The 20188-nt window shown below is 41.1% G+C and overlaps 2 protein-coding genes across 3 annotated transcripts; one reads left to right on the top strand and one right to left on the bottom strand.

Annotated features, from left to right (window-relative positions):
* The first annotated feature begins 656 nt into the window (after nucleotides 1-656).
* LOC131229342 (serine acetyltransferase 1, chloroplastic-like) lies at nucleotides 657-1916 on the top strand. Its single transcript, XM_058225281.1, has one exon. The coding sequence runs from the start codon at nucleotides 717-719 to the stop codon at nucleotides 1905-1907; it is 1191 nt and encodes a 396-aa protein (XP_058081264.1). The 5' UTR covers nucleotides 657-716; the 3' UTR covers nucleotides 1908-1916.
* Nucleotides 1917-6056: 4140 nt separating this feature from the next.
* Nucleotides 6057-16697, bottom strand: LOC131229435 (uncharacterized). Of its 2 annotated transcripts, none has more exons than XM_058225396.1 (5): nucleotides 16052-16697; nucleotides 14032-14175; nucleotides 9351-9446; nucleotides 8271-8378; nucleotides 6057-7351 (listed from the first exon to the last, which is right to left on the bottom strand). In XM_058225396.1, the coding sequence occupies exons 1-5, from the start codon at nucleotides 16610-16612 to the stop codon at nucleotides 7109-7111; spliced, it is 1152 nt and encodes a 383-aa protein (XP_058081379.1). In that variant the 5' UTR covers nucleotides 16613-16697; the 3' UTR covers nucleotides 6057-7108. The 2 variants fall into 2 exon arrangements, with proteins under 2 accessions (XP_058081379.1, XP_058081378.1); XM_058225395.1 differs by having other exon boundaries at nucleotides 13957-14175; nucleotides 16052-16696.
* Nucleotides 16698-20188: the final 3491 nt, after the last annotated feature.

Genomic DNA, 20188 nt, shown 5'->3' with positions numbered 1-20188 from the left:
ATTAAAGTCCAATATATGAATATTTGGGCAACGTTTAGTTACCTGCATCTCATACTAATAATTTTTTCTGGGTAGTCAATCAGAGGAGTTTTAAAACATATCAACGGTTTAGATCTCCAATACGTGTTGTCCACTTATCATAATTGAAAACACGTGTGTACTTCAAGATACGTCTTAGTGGACTGGTCATAGTGTGACTACGCTAGCCGTTACGTCACCGATTGGCAAATTGCTCTTGGATTCCTTGGAATAGAGGTTTCAGTCCAACTAGTTGGACTATAAGTTAAAGTTCACCCATCATAAAATCTTTAAAATTTAATGATTTTTCTAATCTAACCCATCAAATGAGTATAAATCATTATTAATATCACTCTCAACAAAAATAATTCACATCTGACCATCCAAGGTCCACATTTTAATTATTATACATGCATAACAATTTCCATATTGGGGCCCACATAAAAACAAATGGAATCACATTTTTATTGGGAGATAGCTAATCGTGGTTCCAACTTATGGAAAGGTTTGGATGACAATATACTTAACAAGTTGGACGCTATTTTATAGATGTACTAGACCTTATGGTACTACTGGTTGTACTTAAGATTTCCCCCCTTTTAAAATCGTGTCCCACCTTCAGACCAGCCATACCAACGGGAATTTTTAGATTTCTTACCCCCATTTTTTAAATTAAAAAACCCAATTATCTCATTTCCATGAAAGGAATAGTCACATCTCCCTCCCTCTCTCTCCGCTACCTATATAAGCAATCCTCCACCCCAATTCCTCATTCATACCTCCAATTCTCTCATCTCCCTTACATGATTGCTTCTCTAGTGGGCCAGACACTTACTCCCAAGACAATCCGAACCGTCCATCATCAATCGAAGCCGATGGCCGCCTGCGTCGACAATCCAAGGAATGATACAGCGAAGAAACCGATCTATCGCAGCTCCGATCGGGCCCAGATGGAGAATTCACGGTGCAGGTACACTGAATTCGATAGACGCAGTTATGGGAATTATACTACATGTGCGCCTAGGTCCATTGATGTGGACCCCGCTCAAGTGTCCATCGCCGATCACAACGAAGAGGAGGAAGATCTGTGGCTGAAAATCTGCGACGAAGCTCGATCAGACATCGATCAAGAACCCATCTTAAGGAATTACTATTTTGCAGCGATCCTGTCGCACAATTCACTGGAACGAGCCCTAGCCAACCATCTGGCGAATAAACTGTCCACCACAAATCTACCGTCCAACGTTCTGTTGGACATCTTTTCAACGGTTCTGATCGATGATCATGAGATCAGGATGGCGATCTGGGAAGATCTAAAGGCTGCAAAAGAGAGGGACCCAGCTTGCATGAGCTTGGTCCATTGCCTGCTGAATTTCAAAGGGTTTCTAGCATGCCAAGCACATCGAGTGGCACATAAGCTATGGATCAACGGTCGAAAAGTGCTGGCTCTCTTGATCCAGAACCGTGCATCGGAGGCATTTGCGGTGGATATTCATCCAGGGGCGAAGATCGGACATGGGATCTTATTCGATCATGCGACTGGGGTTGTGATCGGAGAGACGGCTGTGATCGGAGATGATGTGTCCATTCTACACAATGTAACATTAGGTGGGACCGGAAAAGTGTCCGGTGACCGGCATCCGAAGATCGGAAACGGGGTGTTGGTGGGTGCTGGGACCCACATTCTAGGGAATGTGATGATCGGTGAGGGGGCGAAGATTGGAGCTGGATCTGTGGTTTTGAAGGAGGTCCCACCAAGAACAACGGCTGTCGGTAATCCGGCTAGATTAGTTGGAGGGAAGGAGAATCCAGTTAAGTTGGATAAGTTGCCTAGTTTTACTATGGACCATACATCATTTATTAATGAATGGTCGGATTATGTTATTTAGGTGGGCCCCACTAAGGGCCAGTTTGGCTGGGTGAATTGGAAGGGATTGAATGGTATTAGGGTGGATGGCATGGATTTCAAGGTAATGATGGTGTTGTCAGTGGGATTGTCTTAAGATCCATGAGATTGCTATATCCCGGGATTCTGTATCGAGTCTGTTTGGCACTCCCGGCCAATCCCGGGATTAAACCTTTCCATCCCTGCTAATCCCTCGAACCAAACACATCCCAGGCAAATTTGAACAGATTAGGGTGGATTGGATGAGATTTAAAGGTAATGATGGTGTTGTCTGTGGATTGTCTTAAGATTCGGATTTCTATTTTGTTGGATCAGATCCCCAGTCTGTTTGGCAAGCCCGGCTAATTGTTTGTATTTTCAAGGGATTGTATGAGGAGAGAATGTTAGTTCTCTCTAGTTGGAAGTTTTTAGACTAGTTTTTGTTTTGTAAAGAGAGAATTGAAGTTCTCTCAGATACAATTAGTAGTAATCATCTCATATAAGTATGTGATCTGTGCCGTCCATTCGGTGGGTCTCACCGTTAGATGTAAAGCTTGTGTACTCTCTCTCTCTCTCTCTCTCTCAATATAGATGTCCCCACGTGTCAACACATCACACGTGTATCAGATCTGGGCCGCTCATGATGTAGATCCAACCGTTAGTCTGCCCTGGCTCAAAATCACGGTCAGTTTGATCATTAGTAGGGACACAAACGGACAGTAAATGAGAACCGTTGATTGTGTCTTCTTTAACCAGCTAGCTTCTTTGTAAACTGTTGGTCAACATGATTCGCATGGTGTGGGGTCCACCCTCACGTATCCGTACAATGCACCCTTGGATCACGAGGATGGTATGTGGGGCCCACCTTATCTCTTCTTCTACCTAAAGAAAGAAAATCGGGTGATGTGGTTGGCCCCACACCATCTTTCAGAAAATGTATAGTTTGGGTCTTAAAATATACACTGGAACTCGGTGTATTGCTATATTGGTGTACTGGTTTTTAATCTATACAACATCCAATGGATGGGCCAGCCCATGGATAGTCAAAGGTTGTTAATGAATGGTTGAGATCATCCAGGGCTCATCGTGCCCATTGGTCGAATAGTCGTCCCAAATGGGAGGTACAGATGGTTTATACACCGAGTTTCGGTGTATACTCTATCGTTGAAGATGATTCCTATTTTTATTTGTTTCGGGTTGATTTTAGAAAATGTGCATTGGATTAGATTTAGACTACTTTAATTAGAAAAATGTGATTTGGATGTCCATTTCCCTCCTTCAAAGGTGTGGGGGCCCACCATGGAATCTGATGTGAAGCTCCGAAAATTCTGACTTTTTTTCTGGAAAATTCGAAAATCGAAACGCACACGCCATGCCACGTAGGCCGTTTCAAAGACTGAGAATTTCGAACAAAGCAAGAGCCACGTGCAGAGGATATTCGTAGTAGCTTCCGTGACGGTGTTTGTCTGGGCCCGTTTGGATGCACCAACAAAAGGGAACGCGGATTACACGACACTACCGACATCGCTACTGGTCGGTGCTCTGTGGGACCCACCATAATGTATGCCGTTGCCCTGGCCGTTGGTGGAAAAGAGGGACATTATCAAAAATTTCAAAGAATCTACGTCTATGATATTTTTTAAGGTCTTCTTTCAAATCGCCCGACCCATTCAACAGCTGTGGCTTACTTAAGATCCGGCCATGCTATTCAACATTAGCCCTAGCAAGGCCTAACTTGGACATTAAGATAAGAGGTTTCAAGTGCGATCGAATTTATATATATTTCTCTTTAAAGATAAATCTCAATTCGTATTGTGGATTTAAATATATTTATATAAATCTTATTTTATTTTATGTATGAAGAAATAATGAAATTTAAATATTCTACTTTAAAAAAACATAAACGAAAGCTCTTTTATGAGAGTTTGTTTCTCAAGGGGGTCATTTATATGTTTTGCATTATGACACAGTTTCTTGAGGATGTGAATAGCATAGTGACCTTGCTGGTAATGAGGTTGGTGCTATGTGGTCCTGCCATGATATATGTATTTTATCCATACTATCTATCTATTTTTAAATCATAGGTTGTCCAATGCATACGGGTCTGGTCACGGGGCTCAACTAAATAGGCAGTAAGTCGGTTCGGGCTATAATGTGGCCCATTTATGTAAATGGGTAGAACTTGGGTTGAACCCAAGCTGGCTTGACCTGCTCATGTAACTTATGGATGATCCGACCCAAGCTGCCACAAAATCCTAAACAAACTAACAGAAGATTAGCATAGGTATAAAAACATTGTCTGTGAGCATGCCGTCTCCCTCTCTCTCACATAAGCCTAAAAATTAGGCTATTCCATAACTTAGGTGGGCCGCACCACAAATAATAGTTGAGAGTAGATGCACCTTTCCATGATGAGACATGGGCCTAAAAATTAGGCCAATCCATAACTTAGGTGGGTCACACCACAAATAATAGTTGTGAGTAGATACACCTTCCCATGGTGAGACAGGCCTAAAAATTAGGCCAATTCATAACTTAGGTGGGCCACACCACAAATAATAGTTGAGAGTAGATATCTGCTCATGAAAACCTTCACAATTCTTTATAGAGCCTGCTAAGATGTGGTTCAAACACCCATTCTGTGTCCCATTTGGATGAGGGGTCACACTAAGTTTCAGCTATATCCAAGGCTTTGGCAAGAATTCATGCACTGGAATGCCAAGTGGGGCCATCATGATGCTTGTGAGAAATCCACCCATTCATCCATTTTGATATAAAATCATGGTGACCCAAACTCATTAGACCCAACCTGTACCCATTAGACCCATTTGTAAGTGGGTCTAGATATCCCTTAACCATAGCTGTTAGGCCTGACCCATTTATAAATGGGCCTGGATGGATCTCCCTCTAGCAAATACAAACTCATTTATAATTGAGTTTGATGACTCAAACCCAACCTAAACCCGTCCATTTAATAAACTGGTCTAGGTCTAAAATTTGGGCTCAAACCCATTTAGTAGATGAGCAGGTCTGGTTTTAGCTAAACCCACTCTAAACCCAATCATTTACAGCCCTAGTGATATCCAATAACCTAAAATAGACCCACCAAATGCATAATGTGGATATCCAACATACATCACAATAGGGCCCACACAGCAGACCTCCTGGGAAGCTCCCATAAAGTCACCTCATAGTACCATTTCCCTACACAAAATATGAAGGTCTGTATCATTGGAAACAACTTCTATCCAATTATAAATAACAAAATCCAAATATTGCTTATGTTTGCACCAGGTGATCGTCATGATCACTCCGACCTATTGGAAGGCTTGGATTGGATGTCAAATGCACGTAATAGAATTCAAGCCATTCAATGGGCGGACCTCATATAGTGGTCAAACCGATTGGGGTTGAGACCTGTATCCACTAATTAGGCCGTCCTGTCATACCTTTCCCCACATATTCACTTGTTAAACATGAGCATTGTCATGTCTTATCCAGTTGGATCAGCCCAACCTCACTATAATTAAATGGGTCTGGTTCAGTCAGGTCGGGCAACAAGGTAATGGGTTACAGAGGTTCAACGGTCAGTGGTCAGGCTATACCCAAACCTAACCTATTGCCACCATGGGTTTTGACTGGGCCACTCATCCAGCCGAGGGTTGGGCAACTCATGGCACCTAACCAGGTCGGACTTGACTCGGACCTTTTTGAAAGAAAAAAAAAAGGCCACTGTACGAAGAGGTGTTTCTCAAACCATAACAGCATTACATGTGAGTGGTTGTCTGGAAGGTAGGTTGTGTGCTTGGGACCAGTATGATGTGCGTGAAATCCACTCAGTCCATCACATGAATCGCATCTCATGCCACCATGTGTAACAAAATAAACACAGTCAAAATTTTAGGTAGGGCCACACACATACCACCAGCTATTGTTGCATGTGTAGGCAACCTGAAATTTTGACCACTCATATCTTGTAATCAATGGGACAATGTCAAACGGCTAATCTGATAGACAGAGTAGATGTTACACACACAACACTGGGGCCCACTGATCCCGTGTGTTGTATGATGCAAATGAGAAAGTTTCCTCACAGTTACCACAAATTAAAAAATAATAATAATAATAATAATGGAAAGATGAGACAGCCCCGTTTCAGAACCGAAATTCATTTAGAATATTTATAAATTCTCCATTTGCCCATTTTAATACCAATTGACTGTCGCAACAGCCATAAAACCGTTTTTCAAACCTTGTGTTCATGAAACAGGCCAAAGGCTAATAACTGAAAACTCTACATCAAAAACTTTTAGAATTGATGATTTACGATCATAACGACTCCCTCAGCATCGATGATCATCAACCCATACAAGGCTCAATTTAGCTGTACACCATACATGGGTTTGCTAGCCCCATAGGCACACATCAGGCTCAAAGTGGTCCATAAGCAGGGGCCCACTGAGAAGATGAATGGACAAAAACAAAACGAAAAAAAAAAATCTGAACCATCCACCCAACAGGTGGGCTACACAAACAAGGAATGTGGACCCAAATTCTTTTTTTTTCCTGGGAAGACCCATGTCCGCAATCTCCATCCATCAGTTTCACCTGCTCATGTTAGGAAATGGATCAAAAAACAAGGCAGATTCAAAACTCAAGTGAGGCATGCACAGGAAACAGTAGGGATTGATTGCCCAACATTGTTGAGGCCACAAAAGTTTTGGATCATGCTAGTTGGTTCATCCCAGTGTAAATGAACTTATGAACGGTTTGGAAGGCATATAAACATCAGGGTGGGCCCTGGGAAGATTCAATGGTGGCCATTTCTATCCCCGCAGTTTCCTGTCATGTGGGCCTCAGGAAGATTTCAATGGTGGCCATTTCTATCCCCCGCTATTTCCTGTCCTTTGGATCTGCCTCAATTTTTTGGAAAATGTCCAAGCATGAGCTCAAACTGATGGACATTGCAGTGGGCCCCACATAGCAGTGGCAGTTTGAATCCCAGGAGTAGCCCACCCAATGAGTGGACCAATCATGATTTTCTGCATATTTTCATCTTCACACACCCTGCTGCATGTAAAGGTGAATGCAAAGCTAGCAAACCTCATGGTACTCAACAGCAAACCGTAGCAGATTTCGAACACCAAGGAGAAATAAAGTTCACTAACTGAAATGAAGGAAAACAAAGAGGGGGATCTGCAGACATCAGAATCGGAATAGCTTCTGATGCGTCGGCTTCCTGAAGCTGCATTTGCTTTCATCTGATTTGCGAGCTGCACGGGTGGCATTACCACTGCTCCCCAAGCTGGGCCTTTGAGAATATTCTGAGCTCTTGGACATTTTCCCACCGTTTGAGCTCAAACACTTCTCTTGGCGGTACACTTGTGTGATGCTTCCAAACGAACTATCTTCATGCTGAGAATCATCACCCATCATCTCCTCACATTCCTACCAAGGCAAAAGGAAGAAATTGCCGTAAAACCCAGAGATATACAACGGGCGAATGAGATACTTTTTTTTTCTTAGCCTATCATATTATAGGCCTGCACTCCACCTCTTGGTTATCAAATCCCTTAATATGGTGGGCCATAACAGATGGCAGATGTCCAAAAAGTTTTGCCCAGTTGGATGATCCTAGCTGTCAAATTTTCCAGTGGTTAAACACGAGTTTTTCAATGTCATTGGCCATTTTCAAGCATAGTAAAAAAGCTGAAAACTCAACTCCACTCCATATCCAGTCGGTTTAGTTAAACAGAGACTGGAACGAGACTTTCAAGTTTGTAATTGATGAATTGTTGAGTTGGTAATAAATATTTTTAAAAGGACAGCAATAGATATATTAAATTGCCAAAGAGGAAGTCTCGAGCTCGTAGTTTTCTGGTGAAAGGCTACAACCCTTGTCAGGGTTAGAATCTCCTTAAGTGTCATTTTACATTTCATCACAAAAGGATAGTTGACATGCGGTTTGTGACTCAGCTCGAGTTGTGCCAAGTCATATCAAGTCAGCCAGGTTATCGAGCCACTTGAGGTGCCTCATCGAGTGTTGACCAAGTCAAGCTCAGGACCAAGTTTCTAAAGGGCTCGGCTCAAAATCTCATTGAGTCAAGTTGACTCAGATGAATTTCAAGTCAAGTCAGCAAGTATTGAAACTATGTTTTTTAGCAAACAATCAGATAGCCAATGTCATATGCTACTGGACATCTTGAGGCATGGCCCATCCCACATTTAGATTGCTTGTTATGGGAGATAGTGAAGCACAGCTCATTTCATAATCAATCATTGTATAATGCATCAAGAAGACGAGCCAAAGGCATGGTCTTCAACTGGAACTCTTTGAGTTTCACGAGTAAAGGAGGTATTTCTTTACCTTGGATTTCATCTTGGAAAAACAAGGAGTCAAGCAAGGATTCAAGTCATTGAGAAACATGTCATCTGGGCTACCACCTGGTGTCATAGGATCCCCCGAACTGAACTCCTAGACATCACAAAGAGAAAGAAAGATCTTAAGAAGGCATAAACATCATTCAAACCCAATGCTCATCCTGAATTAACTGCATTTTTGCTCAAGCCATCACCTTATATGTGAAGGACCCGCCCTTTCTACAATCCAGGTCGCTCTCTAGTAGGCACCCCTAGATTTTAGATGGAGCAAAAATCTCATCCATGAAATAAATTCACCATCTGCGAGGGTAAGCATTTTCCCTTTGCATATGCACTATATCTTATTAAAGGTGCACACCAATGGTACCAGGAAGTTGTGGGGCCTCACATTATGTGTGAACCCCATCAAACCCATCCATCAGATGCATCACCTTACATTGCCCCAAGGACCCATACTCAGGTGGGCAAGCGAAAGTGAAAGAAGGAACGATAGGACACCCACCCTTTATTTTTGCCCGGGCCCACCTGAGGTGCTAAACCAGTAAATCATATGATTTTTGTCTTAAATCATTCATCCAGTCCAGACAAAGGGTATGAATGCCTAAAAGAAAAGACGGTATGAATGGCCCAGATTATATATACACAATATTATGTGCCCCAGATGCATATCAACGGGTGGTGCCCACTCTCAACTTGTTTCCTGTTCTATGGCCAAACTTGGTTTTTCAATAGAGCTGATTTTGTGCCCTCGAGACAAATTGAGGTGACACATTTGATGGACAGTTTGGATTCCCTGAGCACATTACGTGGGCCCTACATCTGCATGGAAAACCCGTAGCTTATGTTGGCATCGATACCATTGGAGCAGGAAGACATTGAAATGAACGGTCTACATACAGAATGCCTACCCAGACAAAAACACCACTAATTCAAGGATTATATATTTCCTCAATTTACTTTTTTTCTGAATGGAGAAGCAGATGGAAGATCATTCACAGCATGACACAAGGAAATATGAGATTGCTACTTTCACATGGTAACAAGTACTGAACGATTTGATGCTTACCAGAGAATTGCTGGCCTCTTGATCATACATTGGTGTTCTTGGAGAACTGATGTGCCCCTCGAAGCATGCCCTTGTTGCATATTTGTCTGCCTTCACCTGCCAATGAGATGTAACATCATCAAGTTAAAAGTTCACAAGCCATGTTTCATTGATTTAGACTGTTGATATGATGGGTCCAATTATGGATGACTATGGACTCTAGTTTTTCAAAATTGAAAATCCTAGACATCAAAACATTGGACTTTTCCAGTTTAAAACCTCTGTTTGTGGGCAACCACTGGAAGGACTAGGATTGCCCCACCGACGGGTTTGTAGGCCACAGTCAATCTGCCATGTAGCCCATCAAATCAACAGACTGGATCACTAAACAGTAGGGCCCAACTTGTACAAACTATGGAACCAACGATACCATATGCATTTACTTGGGTGAGAAAACTGCATTCTCAAGAGTCAGGACAGTTGGGTGGGACTTCGCATTTTTTTCTTGAAATACAAGGTCTAGAGTGTTTGATCCACCTACCTTAGTAGAGTTAATTATTGAACTTTCTACCCTGTTATAATTAAAAAACAACTGATTAACATGTTAAGAACAGAAACTCAACCATGCCACATGTTTTCGTACTGTGTTTAAGTTAATTTCTTGCAGGTTAGTCCCGCATTTGATAGTTATGGAAAGTGGGCTGCAACTTCTATTTATTTGAAGGGGCTTAGGTCATCTACTTCAATATCTAATCCAATAAAGACATAGCACCTTGTGCACCTAGGAGCTCTAGATTGATAAAAGTGCTCCAGCCTTCTCTCATATAAAGCATTAAATCATTCTGTTTAGTTATTTTGATTTTGTTGACAAAGTGGCAGAACAGGTTTTTTTAAGAAGACCAATTTATTAAAACAAAGGACAAACGAAAGCAAATAAACAGAGGTGGACAGTAACCCTATCACCGCTCCCAAGGTTACTTGGGTTGTGAGCCACTTTGGAACGTGGTATGGGAACAAGTACATGGTATGTTACTTCATCCAATACGTGGTACACTAGGTTTGATTTACCAAAATTCTCGATAAATTAAAGGAATTGTGTCATCATTGCAATTTTACCACAGCCAAATCAAACAAAGGAATGGTCATTGGTAAGTCAAATGAATATGTATTCAGGAAAGGAATTTGTAATCATTACACTTTTCATGTAATTATTGTGAAAATCTTAAATCAAACAATGCAATTAGTGTATTTTGGCGATGATTTGACATTGAAGTAATGTAGAAATGCCATCATTACAATTTTACCACGAATAAACCAAACGCAAGAATCAGCGATCAAATGCAGCTAATGTTAGCAAAAATGTAAAGTAATTTGTAATCATTACACAATTCCTTTAATTTACATGTAATTTCAGCAAATCAAACAGGCATTAAGATTGAATCATGTCCATCATTCTGGTACATATACTGTGTATGCAATATAGTGTTATATATGAACTCCTATTGCAATTGATATATGAAATGATGCATGCTTGGTGTTATATTATAACTAAATAAATAAGAGTTAATGCTAACGTCCCCACGGGAGTGGGGAGGTAAGCAACATCCCCAAAGCTTTTGCAAATCTCAGACACCAAGATTATGGGATCCTCCTTCGCTGAGACTAACACCAAATCTACTCAAAAGTTACCCAAGCCTATTAATTATTTAGAAATTAAGAATTAGGACACACACACACACGCACGCACACGCGCACGCGCACGCACACACACGCACACGCACACACACATATAGCATTGGTGTTATACTTGCAAATCATAATCAATCCTTTCCATACCCTTGCATAGGATTCCTTTCCATACGCACGCGCACACACACAATGCTATACTTGCAAATCATAATCAATCCTTTCCATACCCTTGCATAGTACTCCTTTCCATACACACACGCGCGCGCGCGCGCACACACACACACAGCATTGGTGTTATACTTGCGAATCATAATCAATCCTTTCCATACCCTTGCATAGTACTCCTTTCCATACCCTTTTAAAATTATTATACTTGCGAATCATAATCAATCATTTCCATACCCTTGCATAGTACTCCTTTCCGTACTTGATACTGGTACTTGTAACAAGATAATATAACTTAATCCACCTGCAATTTAGGACACCAAACCAAAAAAAAAAAAAACAAAAGGAATTACTGCAATATCAATTCTCAGCAACTCCCCATATGCATGCTCATGCTGCCTCCCACTTATGTTTCTTGTATTTGGTTTTTACCTTATTTGTAGGCTTAGTATACACCCCGATCCTAATTGGGGGCAACCTGCACTTTTTAAGGGCTATTTCAGTATAGAAGTATGATAACCCCGTTTAGTAGAATTAGGTTAAACAGGTATAAAAACCTTATTGGAAAAGGATTAATGTAGCTGATCCCAGGCAACTTTCTATTGTAGTTCATACCTTTTTGCATACTGAACCTGAACGCCTTCTTTAGGGGTGTAGTGACAATGTGAAGGCTGCATAAATTTCTATTTCACGAGTCCCTTTGTTTCTCATTTACTATGTCTCAATCTTGCTATCTTGATCTATTAATCCAATAACACAAAGTTGATAGGCTTTGCTTAGTTTGCTCCCAACTTGGCAATGCTTCTCAACAAGCCCTCAAGTACCCATAGATTCCATATGGATAGAGTTGAACCAAATAACTCTCCTAATGAATCTAATAGTCTTAGAGGTATAACCAAAAATGACCTTAGAGCACTGATATGTTTCTACAAAATTCTCTATGAAAAGTAGGGCACCCATGTTGATATGCTATAGCCAGGTCAATGGAAATCAAGCAGTCATTTGTATTTTATAAGCATAGTTGTTACCATATATGTATCTTGAGTTCATGGCAACAAATTGACAACATGAGATCCTTTAAACTAGTGGAGCACTCAAGGGACTTTGGTTGAAGATTTTAATTCAGCAAATGAATAGATCATTTGTAAGCATTGTTGTCACGAGTGCTTGCCCAGGGCCATGGTGATGGCAGAAAATGGAGGCGTTAAGCACGACTCATAGAAGGGTGCAAACATGATGTTTGCATATGACTTGAATTTTATGGATAGAGTAAAATTATCATTTCCCAAAAGATGTTGGAAAGGAAGTGTTTCTTCTAGTATACTCACATCATAATGCATAATGCCACATTCTTTCCTACAACCTAGGCATAATGCACGCACACACGTGCCCACACACACATGTACATGCATGCACAGGCATGAGCATCCTGCATGCATACATAAACAATGACAAGATCCATCCAAGTTTCTCCTCCCTATCTCTCTTTGGCAACTCCACATGTAACTAACACTAATGCAGCAGGAGGTCCCAAGCTCATTCAAAAGATAAGGTAGTGGGCAAGGCAATGTTGATGTTGGTCTTCATGATATTACAATATATTGCATATTCTTATTAGTATGTAGTGGAGTGAGTCACCATGATACTAACAGAGCACAAGTACTAGAAATAGCTTACCATGTACCTGTACTCATATCACATACTGGAGCAATTTATGTTCCAAGGATCCCTACTTGTGAATCCCTAGAAAACGGAGAATGCATAGGACCATGCATTCATGTTATTTAGGCAGGAAAGTGTAGGGATCAGATTGTGTGTCCATTCATCATCATCACCACCATAATCACTATAGACCCATTTTAAGGAAGAAATGTCAAGCAATATAATTACCTAAATGACACTCACAATATTAGTGGAATATGATATATTAATATATGAGAAATGCTCTAGTACCATCAAAGCACAATAAATTATAGTGCTCCAAGTTGTATCGGTTCACTTGGACAGACCACTAAATCAATCTGAACTGTCATTAAGTTAAAATAATATTTCATGGGCTGCCATGCAAAATTTACACTCATTAGATGATCCGATCCATCATTGATTGGCCTTATTTTCTATAGCCATCCTTTTTCCAAACAATGGATGTGTTTTTCACATTACCTAACAAAAGTGATTCTTTAGAATCACACACAATCCATGTTGGTCTCTAACACAAGTTCAACCTAACTACTTTTTCATTTACTAGCCTAAGTCAATTCATCCAGGTGGACCAGGCCTCTAAATGAATTACCTAAATGATTAAGGAAAAGGGAAGACAGATTCCGTCAAATCAGGCATGGGCACAAAACAATTTGAATTATATTATGGGAAATATACAACTAAAGGAATTGAGTCTTCATATGGACATGAAAACTAAATCAATCTCCTAACATGTGATGCAAGTCACATGTCCTCCTAACTCAATTATTACAAGTTATAGTCCCAATTTAACCAAAAAACTCGAAGTGTAGTCGAACTAGATTGCAAAAGTTCAACTAAATATGAAATGGCCAAATAAAGGAGACATTGTTTTGTTTCATTTCCAACCAAACCCTAACTGCAATCCATGCATTTCAAGTTGACATAAAACAATCTGAATTGTCTTTGGATTAATCTCTAATTATGAACGGATCGGGGCTAACACCTACTATGTTATTGAATTAAACATTGCAATTCCATTAACATTCAAATACAGTCTAAATAAATTAAGCAAATAAAAACAGCATTATACCTCAGCAAGATCCTCTGCAAGGCATTGGAGCTGGCCCGTAAGAGAAGTTACTTGCTTTTGTAGAGTCGGAATCACCTGCTTTGCTTGCTTTAGCTCCGACCCTTGCTTCTCTAAAAGCTCGTGAAGCTGGGAATTCATGGCATCGGGGAATAGGATTGCATTTTTCAATGCTTTGATTTCCTCCCTTTGGTTGAGACACAAATCCTTCAACTTTTCGACCTAGAAAAACCAGCAGAACAAAAATAAAAAATTCCACAACCAGCTTTTCAATACATATTAGTAGAAGAGGGCTTAGACATGTGATGTTAGGCCTAAATTGCCAACATTCCATACAGGTGGGGCACCCTGACTTATTGATGTACAAAGATGCAAGGGGCTCTCCCAGAGGACAACCCTGGCCATCCAGGAAAAAATAAAATCAGACAGCAGTTGGATGGTCAGAGAATTATAACAAATGGTCCATTTGCAACAAGAGAAGAGTACATGAATCAGATGGATCGAACTGTACAATGGAAGAGTGTTTAATCAAACCATACATCAACAGTAAGGGCCGCCAGATGAAAGATCTGGGTTGCAGGAAGTGTGCACCACCTATGAGGAATGCTATGTGGATGAGGAACAACTCTAATTTGGGAAGGCACTGCACAATCCTTCTTCAGAATGGAAAACTTCGATAACATAAGGGTGTGTTTGGACTCTCCACTAAAAATGTGTTCTGATGCATTTTTTATCTCAACAAGAGCTAGACTGCTCCAGTCACAAACACACCAATGGCTACAATTGAATATGTGATTGTGACCCACTCAACTCTCCAATGGACCTGAAGCTTTTCCCCCCATGTGTTTTTTCTAATAGTGAGTTAGATGAAGAGTTTGGATTCTTGAAAACAACTCATATTTTAAGACTTGCATGAGAGGCAGTCATGCAACCCCTTCCCTGACCCCAATTTTTTTTAAGGAAAAAAGAAAAATGTCACTTGCAGATTTAGGGGTCGTTTGGATGCCTGTAAATGGTTTAAGCCTAAATCATTTACAACCTGTCTTGTTTTGATGTAAGATGTAAATGATTTATAGGTAAAATGATTGTATGTGTTTGGATAGCTTTTAAATTGAGTCAATCTTTCCATTTATAACCATAAGGCTGTAAATGGAGAGCATTTCCATTTATAGCCGTTAGGCTGTAAATGTAGAGCCTGTAAATGAAATCCTAGCTTTTTGCCTATAAATCAAATGGGGGCATTTTTCAGCATTCAAACACAAACTGTGTAAATCATTTACAGTTAGCTCCATCTACAGGCTTTAATGAAAATGATTGTCTGTGTTTGGATAGCTTTTAAATTGAGTCAATCTTTCCATCTATAACCATAAGGCTGTAAATGGAGAGCATTTCTATTTATACCCGTTAGGCTGTAAATGTAGAGCCGGTAAATGAAATCCCAGCTTTTTGCCTATAAATCAAATGGGGGCATTTTTCAGCATTCAAACACAGACTGTGTAAATCATTTACAGTTAGCTCCATCTACAGGCCTTAATGAAAATGAAATATGGGTGGCATCCAAACACAACTTAATTGTGTCACGACAACTAGAATGGATGTGAGTCGCTGGATTCACACGATGTGATGTGACAGAGCCATCTCTCCACAATCAACATGTCAAGGCCAATTATTAATTGGGACCACCCAACTAGTTTCCTCTACTGTGGATGGAAAAGAATTCAAAAACCATATAGCAGATGATCCTAGCCCTCTGATATACGTCCTTCAGCAGTATTTCAAAAAAAAAAAAAGGGGCCAACAGCCCACATTAAGCAAAGAAATGCAAAGCAGCATGACGTCTACAAACATCAGATCAGAGTGAGTTTTGAAACATGGCCATCCATGACAGGCTCTACCAATTAATCTCCCTTTAGACAGTCAATTACTTCTCTTCTCAATCGTCCATTTAGTATCCACAAATCAAATACTTAGATTGATTCGACTTTTTAGGGTTATTCCCCCATACACTGTGGGGTCCACCCATGATTTGAAAATTTCGGATCGAGGTATTATATCATTACCCTGCAATGAAAAGGGAAAAAGAGGAATTTTGAATTACTTCTCTGTTTTTGTCTTCGAGCATCAGCCTCAGCTCCTGGATCTCAGCCTCGTACACCTTGTTCTGGCTCAGCAGATCTCTCTCGCTCCTCAGCACCATTGCCAGAGTCCGCGTGTTGGACTTCACCTCCGTTAGTGCCTTCGTCTCCCCCGACCAATCCTTCTTTGATGCGGACCCTGTCACCGCCTTCTGAAACAGCTTCTTTGGCAGGGACGAGAGATTCGAGTTCTTCGCACCCTTCTTCTTCAGATCCGCTGCGATGAAATCAGCCGGAATGATCAAGCCCGTCCGATCGGACTTCGGCTTTGACCTCTTCTCCATGAATTTCTTGACCATGGAGCTGAAGTTCTGCGAGTTCTTCGCCCTGATGATATCCGCAGATTTGGTCCGGGCGAGGATGCGAGATGAATTCTGGGACGTTGGCATTGGATCTGACGGTGATCTGCGGGTGGTGGTGGGGGGTCGGAACTCCGTTGAGGAGGAGATGTCAGATGGGTGTGATGACGTGGAAGAACGAGCGTCGTACGATGGGTAGCGAGAGGAGGTCTTGATCGACGCCATGAGAGAGAGAGAGAGAGAGAGAGAGAGAGAGAGAGGGTTTTGCAGATTTTAGGGCTTTTTCTATTTTTTGAAGGAATGCGTTGGAGGGAGGGAGAAATGAGGAAATGGGAGTTTTGAGCGGGAGAAGATATTTAAAGAGAATTGATACTCTGGCAGAGTGTGATGGATGATACACGGGCACTTTACATACGTGGCGTACGACTCAATAAAACTGTCCAAATTATGGGTCCCAGTTTAGCTGTATCATGAGCCAAAGTCTACGTTTATTTGATTATCTGACTATCTATTGCTGAACACTTTTTGGGCGCTTAAGAATAAAAAAATCCAATGGTCCTATTTCAACAAACAAGTGTCCACTAATCAGATATTAGGATTCTCTAAACAAGCTGATTTTTGTATTATGACTTACATATAGTGAAATTCACATTTTAGTCGGTTTAATTTTCTTTAATGTATGCCACGTGTACAATTTCTGACCCCATGCGTATCAAGTAGCATACGCTGCTGAGTATCATATAATTTCCCGATATTTAATATACTCTGTCGGAGCGTGACAGTTCATGCACATGCACATAAGAAATGTACATGTGGCGTACTGTAACTAAAGTATCCTAATCATAAAGCCTATGCATCTATCTCAGTTCTAAATCATGTTAAATAGGCAATGACGACTCTGAATTAATTGAGTAGTAACTCTGGAATCCAGGCCTTTGACTGTTCTGTTTCCTCCATCGCTTAGATCTCCACCAGATGGCTAGTTAATAGTCATTTAATTATATATTTTAGTTTAATTTAAAAAAGTTCCCACTTTTACACGGTTTTGATTTGATCTCCACGTGTACGATTTCTGAGTGCATGTGTATCAACTATCGTACTCCGAGGGAGTATAAACGTTTTCTCCTTGAGCGCTCTTTGCCTTCAAAATTTTTAGAATACTAATTCCAGACGCATCATCTTCAAGCGCCGATCTTGGAAGAATCACACATGCAAATTTGTTATGTATACATGAGATCTGAGACGTTCATCATATGTTTAACTTAGGAAATTGGTAGTATATAACAATGAAGACGTTCATCATATGTATACATGAAAGACACACGCGAACATTGAACGTGTGCCGTTTGTTATTATCTCATGGCTGTTCATTTCTTAGTAGATGTGTGGGCCACCGATAGTGGAAAAAATTTTTGAATAATAAATGGTATTCTTGGGTAAAATCAATGGACGTTCCAGATTTGTTACACATATGTTAGATGGAAAATGTTGAGCGTCTGTTTGTAGCGCTTGTAGTGAGGCGTGCGGAACTATTATTTCTAAATACTGAAATTGAGACCGAGGATCTTTAGGGCAAAGAGCGTAGGCATTTTCAAAGTTTTGGCAAAAAATCGAAGGGAGCGGATTGCACGGGGACCCCAACACAACACAGCTGGACGCGGATTGCGTACCACCCCCACCCGTCCCTAGCTCCGAACGGGCAGTTCTGTGGGCGGGCCCACCGTGATGTATCTGTACATCCAAGCCGTCTATCCCTTTTCTTAGATTATTTTAAGGCATCAAAACAAAAATGAGATAGATCCAACGGTAAAATGGACCACACCACAGATGACTCTTGCATTGAATGCAATTGACATTTAATGCTTTGTGCATTTTAATGCAACCAAGCTTATTATTTGGTGTGGTCCACTTGAGCGTTGGATCTGCCTCATTTTTGTGCTCATGCCTTGAAATAATCTGAAAAAAGGGATTTACAGCTTGGATGTACAGATACATCATGGTGGGCCCACCCACATAACTGCCCATTCGGAGCTAGGGACGGCGGGGGTAGTATGTAATCCACGTCCAACTAGCTTGTGTCGCGACGTGGACAGAGGCCACTGGTTAGTCAGAGATGGGCTTACGTACGCAGTCGCAGATTCTGTTGATCTCTAAGTCCAGAGGTGGGCATCGAGTCAGGTCGGACTGAGTTAGGGCTGACTCAACTTTGATCTAGTTTTGAAATAGGCCTGACCCATACTCGATCCAACTCGATACCGAGTCTAGCATGCCCAACTCGATCCGAGTTTGGTGTGGCCTGGACTGATCGGACCGAGTCCAATCCGGTCAAAAGTACGAGTCATATTGAGAGATGAGGAAAGGAGGGAGGGAGGGAGTGGAGAGGAGAGAGAGGAGGAGTAGGAGGAGGGTGATGGTGGTGGGTGGTTGCCAGGCTTGGAAGAGGAAGAGGAGGAGGATGGGGGAGGGAGAGGAGAGGAGAGAGAGGAGGAGGAGGAGGGTAATGGTGGTGGGTGGTTGCCGGGCTTGGAAGAGGAGAATGAGGGAGGGAGAGAGAGGGGTTGGGATCGGGTCGGGGTAGGGTTAGAGAGTTGGGTCGAGTCGGGTTTCGGATCGAGTCGAGTCTAACTGGATCGTGTTTCAGGTCGAGTTACTGGGTAACTCGAACTCGACTCAATTTGAATTCGGATTGGGTGAAGCTTACTCGGTTCAGACCGACTCACCCATTCGGTTCGGGTCAAGTCAGACGAGTCGAGTTAGCCGGATCAAGTCGTCTCGTGCCCACCTTTATCCCTGACTGTGGGGCCAACCTTTATGTATGTGCCTTACATCCATGCCCTCCATCCATTTTGAAAGATCATTTTAGGGCATGGTCTCAAAATTAAAGCAAATTCACATGCCACAGGAAACAATGGCTACTAACCATTAAAATTTTATAATCGACCAAGAAGTTTTAAATCAGACTAGTATTTGTGTCACGCCCCAAAATTTGGGTACCCGAATAAGGTGTTCAGGACCCGAATTCCAGACCCATGACCTATAAAAATATAAATATAAAGTATGACAATTTCACATGCATTTCATTTTCTCCCACCATAGCCCAAAGCTTTAAAATTTAAACACATACTAAGATCACTAATTATATAATTTGTTATTACATCGATGTATGATTATTTAACTTAACTTGAAATAAGAAAATCAAGTTAAACATTACTACATTTAGAGTTCTAAAATAAAATAAAATTTATCCTATGTAGAATGATATGCCACGTACATCCAACTACATTCCATGCTCCACTACTAATAGTAGTACCATGCGTATTCAAAGTATTCATAACCTGAAACGGTTAAGACATAATGAGTTGACAACTCAATAGAATCACATCAATTCCGAGTTGAAAGTCTCACAAATATTATCAAATTTCATCTCAACATATTAATCAAAATAAGGTGAACATTGGATGTAAAATCATAGTTAATAATTTAACATTCATGAATATGAAATGAATAACTTGTTTAACATAGCTTTGCTAAAAATATTAAGATTCGGAGTTGGCAAAACACTCATGTGTGCTGATCCTTTTAGGGGATGACCCACGGCAGAGCACCGGTGTTGATCCTTTCAGGGTATAACCTTCGGCAGAGCACCGGTATAACCTTTTAGGGATAAAAGCCCAGGGCAGAGCACCCGTGTGTACTAATCCTTTTAGGGAATCATCAAGAGCAGAGCACCCATGCTGATCCTTTTGGGAATGACCCTGGGCAGAGCACCCGTGTCGTGCTAATCATTTCGGGAATGACCCG

The sequence above is a fragment of the Magnolia sinica genome, chromosome 16 (genome assembly GCF_029962835.1).
Source record: "Magnolia sinica isolate HGM2019 chromosome 16, MsV1, whole genome shotgun sequence".
NCBI lineage: Eukaryota > Viridiplantae > Streptophyta > Magnoliopsida > Magnoliales > Magnoliaceae > Magnolia > Magnolia sinica.
This window is presented reverse-complemented; position numbering and strand designations above follow the sequence as displayed.

What these genes read in the sequence shown, in the direction of transcription:
- LOC131229342 (XM_058225281.1), top strand. Translation starts at nt 717, where the DNA reads ATGAAAGGAATAGTCACATCTCCCTCCCTCTCTCTCCGCTACCTATAT.
- LOC131229435 (XM_058225395.1), bottom strand. Translation starts at nt 16,612, where the DNA reads ATGGCGTCGATCAAGACCTCCTCTCGCTACCCATCGTACGACGCTCGT. An exon ending in TTGCAGAGGATCTTGCTGAG is followed by an intron (nt 9,447 to 13,956) that starts GTATAATGCTGT and finishes TCTCATTGGCAG; the next exon opens with GTGAAGGCAGACAAATATGC. An exon ending in TTTCCAAGATGAAATCCAAG is followed by an intron (nt 7,352 to 8,270) that starts GTAAAGAAATAC and finishes TTGCCTTGGTAG; the next exon opens with GAATGTGAGGAGATGATGGG.